Source organism: Sinocyclocheilus anshuiensis, unplaced genomic scaffold (assembly GCF_001515605.1).
Source record: "Sinocyclocheilus anshuiensis isolate Anshui unplaced genomic scaffold, SAMN03320099.WGS_v1.1 scaffold828, whole genome shotgun sequence".
NCBI lineage: Eukaryota > Metazoa > Chordata > Actinopteri > Cypriniformes > Cyprinidae > Sinocyclocheilus > Sinocyclocheilus anshuiensis.
Window position 1 is genome coordinate 221,837 of NW_015549604.1, and position 5,790 is coordinate 227,626.

The 5,790-nt window shown below is 33.5% G+C and overlaps 1 protein-coding gene across 4 annotated transcripts in view; it reads left to right on the forward strand.

Annotated features, from left to right (window-relative positions):
• The window catches only part of LOC107658707 (MHC class II regulatory factor RFX1-like), a 27,910-nt gene extending 22,120 nt beyond the window's left edge, over positions 1 to 5,790 (forward strand). For all 4 annotated transcript variants that reach the window (XM_016447366.1, XM_016447367.1, XM_016447368.1 and 1 more), the window contains exons 15-18: positions 1,100 to 1,308; positions 2,448 to 2,601; positions 2,787 to 2,832; positions 4,092 to 5,790. In XM_016447366.1, the coding sequence (XP_016302852.1) occupies positions 1,100 to 1,308; positions 2,448 to 2,601; positions 2,787 to 2,832; positions 4,092 to 4,252 (570 nt within the window). In that variant the 3' untranslated portion in view covers positions 4,253 to 5,790. The remainder of the gene's footprint in view (positions 1 to 1,099; positions 1,309 to 2,447; positions 2,602 to 2,786; positions 2,833 to 4,091) is intronic.

Sequence of the window (5,790 nt, forward strand, 5' to 3'; positions counted from 1 at the left end):
ATGGGGATCAGCTGAAGGTCAGCTGATGCGAGCTTGACTAACATGACCTGCCAGAACTAACGCTACACTTGATATGGTGCATTATATTGAACATTTTTTATATCGTTACCGAAGAAGGTGTACCGTAGATAAATATCGATACCGTTTTATCGCCCAGGCCTATGTCAAAAGTTATAATCCATCTCTTGGGGGAAAATAACAGTGGATGACTGTTCTAACAGAAGAAAAGCCAGCAATCTGCAAGAAAAAGATCAAGTGATCTCACTTCATGACCAGTGGATTTAAAGGAATAGTTCACCCAAAAATGAAAATTTGCTGAAATTTTACTCATTTATCGCCCAGGCCTATACTAGCCTTTCGAGAAATTTTGAGAGGAATATCAATGTGAGTGGCCCTTGCTAAAGGGAATTGAGCCATATCTACAGACCAGAATATCATAAAGATATTGGGTAATGTAAAAATTTTGTTTATTTTACTCTGTGTTAACCTTCATGCTATCTTCCATTCATAATTAATGTTAAAATTAATTAATTAATTAATTATTATTATTATTATCTTCCGGTCATTTTGACCCAGAGATTTTCTTTTTCCAAAAAATGCTAGTTAATGTTATTGCATTGGTCTAACTATTGTATTGGTCTGACTTTGCTCACACCGGGATACAATTTCCTCCAAAAATTGGATAATTTTTGTACTTGTCAGATTTTTTCCCCAACCTGTTACACTTGTGCCTGACCTACAAAAAATGCTTATAAATGTCTCATTATGCTATATTAATATCTGAGAAATTCACCTCAGTTTTTTGCGTGAACATTGCCGCAATTATCTACAAATAATGTTTTTTTTCACTCAGTAACTGAGGCCTACGACCAATCATTTCCAAAAAGAAATACAAAAACCTGTGCTAAGTGAAAGAAAACAAGTTGACAAAAAGATTGAATCCAAGATTTGGTAATATGCAGCACAAGCAATTTGCAAAAGGCTGTTGATTTTTGACTGGGAAGACATAATTAGGTAAAGGACTCTCAGCTCAGCACACAGGTTAATGGATATTTCGTTCAGTTTGTGTTTGTGAATCCCCATGCGCTTTCACTTGTAGGAACAGGCCTCCTGGGTGTGCCGGTGTGAGGATCGGGTGGTGCAGCGGCTGGAGCAGGACTTCAAACTGACCCTCCAGCAGCAGAACTCTCTGGAGCAGTGGGCAGCCTGGCTGGAAGGTGTGGTCTCGCAGGTCTTAAAGCCGTACCAGTCTAGCTCTGCCTTTCCAAAAGCAGCTAAACTCTTCCTGCTGAAATGGAGTTTTTACAGGTGAGCCTCGAAAGGGTGTACCAACATTAGGTTTGTGGACATCATTGGCGGGAAGGACAAGAAGATGATGTGACACATCAGTTCTGTTCTAAATCCTAGATCTACTATCTACAGTTGATGCATAGCACAATATTGAGTTTTTAGTTAATTACAATACAGTTCAAAAGTTTGAGGTTGGAAATATTTTTAATGTTGTTGAAATAAGCCTCTTATGTTGGGTGCATTTATTTGATGGAAAATACAGTTAACAACTACTGTGAAATATAATCAGAATTTAAAATATAGTTTAAAGTGTCATTTATTCAAGAAACATGTCTTGTTAAAAACAACTATGCTGCTTAATATTTTTGCTGTGACTGTGATACTTTTTTTTTTCAAGATTTTTTGATGAATAGAAAAAGAACTGCGTTTATTTTAAGTCTTTACTGTCCCTTTTGATCAGCTGAATGCATCCTTGCTGAGTAAAAGTATTAATTTCTTTCAAACGAAAAATCTTACTGAGCCCTAAACCTTCAAACAGTGGTGTAGGTATAAAATAAAACAATTAACTTAAAGTAAAAAAATAAAACTATAAAAAAATACATTGAATTTATAATAAAACATTTAATTTGAACAAATTTTGTATTTTAAAAACTTTAAATGAAGTATTAATAATAAGTTATATTTTAATATATTTGAACATTTTAATATAATTTTAATTTTTAAATAAATAAAAAATGGATAGTATATCTATTTTTAAATAATTTCGTTAGCAATATATACAGTATATATATATATATTTATTGATTGATTGATTGATTGATTGATTGATTGCTGAATAGCATATACTATACCTCTACCTAATTTCCTCTGACTCTGTTGGCCATATTGAAAAAGTTCCTGAAAATGTTGTCAGTTCATTCTAGGATTTGTTGCTGGTACTGATACATGCAGTGCCCTCTTAGGTTTATCTATCAATGAATCCTCTAAGGCAGTGTCTTCACGTTGCGTGCTAGGTTTTAGAAGAGAGTTGTAATGACTGTTGGAGCCAGTAACTGTAATGTCAACTATGTTTCTCTCTTACTCATCATGTCTTACCCAGCCCACTGCTCTCTTCTGGTTCTCACACTTCCTGTATCTTTTCTTTGTTCTCTCTTTAGCTCTATGGTGATCCGAGACCTGACTCTCCGCAGTGCTGCAAGCTTCGGCTCATTTCACCTAATCCGCCTGCTTTATGATGAGTACATGTACTATCTGATAGAGCACAGAGTTGCCCAGGCCAAGGGTGAAACTCCCATTGCTGTCATGGGAGAGGTACAAACACACTCAGACACAGAAATCTTTACCTGATCTCAGACAAACTTCTCATTTCAGTGTGTAAGACAAAACTAAAGTGCGTCACTCCTCTCATAAAAGGATATTAAACTGAGGAACTGTGAAAGACCGATTATGACTGTAGTGTTTGAAATGTCATAATTTTCTCTCTTTCGCTCCTTAAGTTTGCAAGTCTTGGTCGAAGTTTGAACCCGCTTGATCCTGATAAAGGTTAGTAGTTTTACACACAAACCCCAAATACACAATAATCAAGTCACAGATTTGTAATAGTTTCTTCTTCATTTACTAAATTCAGGTTTTAGTGAAAAAAAAAAATCAATCAGTTAAGTTCCCTAAGCACCCAAGCAACCACATAGGAATGCACTAAAAACTCAGAACACCACATAGCAACCAACAGGCAAACAGCCAATTAAAAAATGAAACTATAATAATTCAATTAAATTTATAATAATAATCATTATTATAATTATAATATAGATGATTATAATTTTAATGCAATTTTAAAATAATTAAAATGATTAGATGGATTATCAGTATTTTGAAAAAAAATGTTGACACATTGAATTTTTAATAATAAAACTGTATTTTAAAATGAAGTAATGATAATTGTCATTCATTTTTATTGTGATTTTAAAATAATTAAAAAATACCAGATGGATTATCGATATTTTGAAAGAAGATTAAAAAATATAAATATATAAATAATATAAATTATTATTTACAGTAATTTTTAATTAATGTAAGTTAAATTCAGTTAGTTAATGTAGTTAATGTATTTCAATGCAATAATTAAAAATATCAAATGTTTTATCAATATTTTGAAAAAATATTACAAATAAAAATATAAAAATATATTGATTTGGTAAAATGTATATGTATTTAAAATAAAGTAATTATTATTTTCACTACATTTTAATTTTGTAATTTTGTACATTTTGTAATTTTAAAATAATTAAAAAATATCAGATGGATTATCCATTTTTGAATGAAGTAATAATTATTATTAATATTAATTATCAGTCATTTTTATTGTAATTTTAAAATAATTTAAAAATACCAGATGGATTATCATGATTTTGAAAGAAGATTAAAAAATATGAATATAAAAATACATTTAATTTATAATAAAATAATGAAATTGTATATGTACTAAAAATGAAGTGATTATTAATTACAGTAATTTATAATGAATGCAAATGACATTTTAATGTAATACAAAATATCAAATATATTATTAATATTTTGAAAACAAAAATATTACAAATAAAAACATTGATTTGGTAATAATAAAAATGTCTATATTTAAAATAAAGTAATTATTATTTTCACGAATGTATAATGGGATTTAAAGTTGATTGTAATTTTAAAATAATTTTAAAAATATCAGATGGATTATAAATGTTTTTCAGTACTGAATAAAATATATGTATTTTTATAACTGACAATCTCTATATGTCTTTGTGTCTCAGAAGAGGAAGAGGAGGAGGAGGAAGACAGCGACGATGAGTGTCAGGAGTTGTCTCTGCAGTCTGATGGGGGCGCTATCGGGGACGAATCTCTAGAACCGCCCGCTAAGCTGGCTCGAACCGACCAGAGGGTGCTGTTCACCACAGGAAGCATGGATAACTAAGAACTTGAATACACACATGCACCTACAAGCACACGCTCCACATAACACTCGCCCATCATTCCTGCACTTAAACCAACACATGCATCTAAAAAACAGAAATGCTGCAGCTGCGTATTTACACAACATTTCAGATGTTCATATGTACATTTCCATGCCCGTCGACTTCTCAAATGCACATATACACAAGCGTTCACTGAAACACAGAGACACAGATAGTGCCGCCCTCACACACTCATAACATGAGCACCATCAACGATCATTTCAAGATCTTAGACAGGGTGTAGAGGTCACTAACAATAGCTCTCGAATCTAAACCTGATTCTGTCTCTATTAGCTCTTAAGACGCAAGAACAAAAATGAAACCTGCTGCAACTGGATCCTAAGAGTCGTTCGCGATAGACTGAACTCTGATTGGCTACTGAAACCTGAATGAAACTGTCAGTCAAGCTTTTTTTAACCTGAAATGGTTGTTAGGGAGAAAAGATGGACTGTAAGTGTGCGTGTTGTGTGTTGATGTATACTTTCTGCCTATCCGTGCGTTGTTCGTGTGATTGTGAGTGACCCGGGACCTTATCGTTTTTATCGGCTAGCGCCAACGCGTGTGTTTTTGTGCATGATGTGTGAATGACCGTCCATGGTTCTCAAGAAGTGTTGATAGTTGTTTTTGTCAGTGGTACCTTTTTAAGTTCTTGATGCCTTCAGTGACTGCCATGTCAGTAAATGCGTTAAGCATATTACAGCTCGGCTCTTTAAAAACTCAATTTCCCATGAGTCTACTGGGTGTATGTGATTCAGCTGGGTTGTGTATTTTTGCTTTTTTTTTTTTAGGGCTACCTCTGCAAATGACAGCAGTTTGTCAGAAATGAGAGGAGAGGTCAACTCCCAACCCCTCCCCCCCAGTCTGGTTTTCCTCTCACTTCTTATTTTTTTATATGGTTTTTCGTTCTGTTTTGTTGCACTTTTTCTTCTTGCCAAATGTCGTCCTGAGCTTGGCACAAGACATTAAATGTTTCTGTCCTTACATACTTTTTTCTATGGTCACAAAGTGACAATCTCGATGTGCACAGCGTTGTCTAACACTGTTTAGTGCATATTTGATGGTTTGCTGTGTGTTTGAGATTTGGGTCAAGATATTTTACTAGAACCCTTCAAACAAACTTGACACCACTGCCCATAGTAGCTAGGAAATGTCAAAGTAGAGAGCGAAACGATCTTTCGGCCATTTCCTTCTCAAGACTCGTTCATTTAATTCTGTTCTTGTGTTGTGGCATATTTAATGATCAATTTGAGAGAGCTACAGTACATTAAAACTTTATATCCCATATCATTCGACATATGTAAACTACGATTATTTCTGCTGTAGATGCTGACTGATCTCAAACCAGCATGATGCTTTTCTTTCCCTCTGATTCTCTTGATCGAACAACAGGAAACATATCAGAAGATCTGGAGATCCTCTGTATGACAGCCATTTTCATAACAAAATGAATTTCCCTTTTCACTTTTTTGAAGTTGTTTCCATTTCTTGCTCAAAAAAA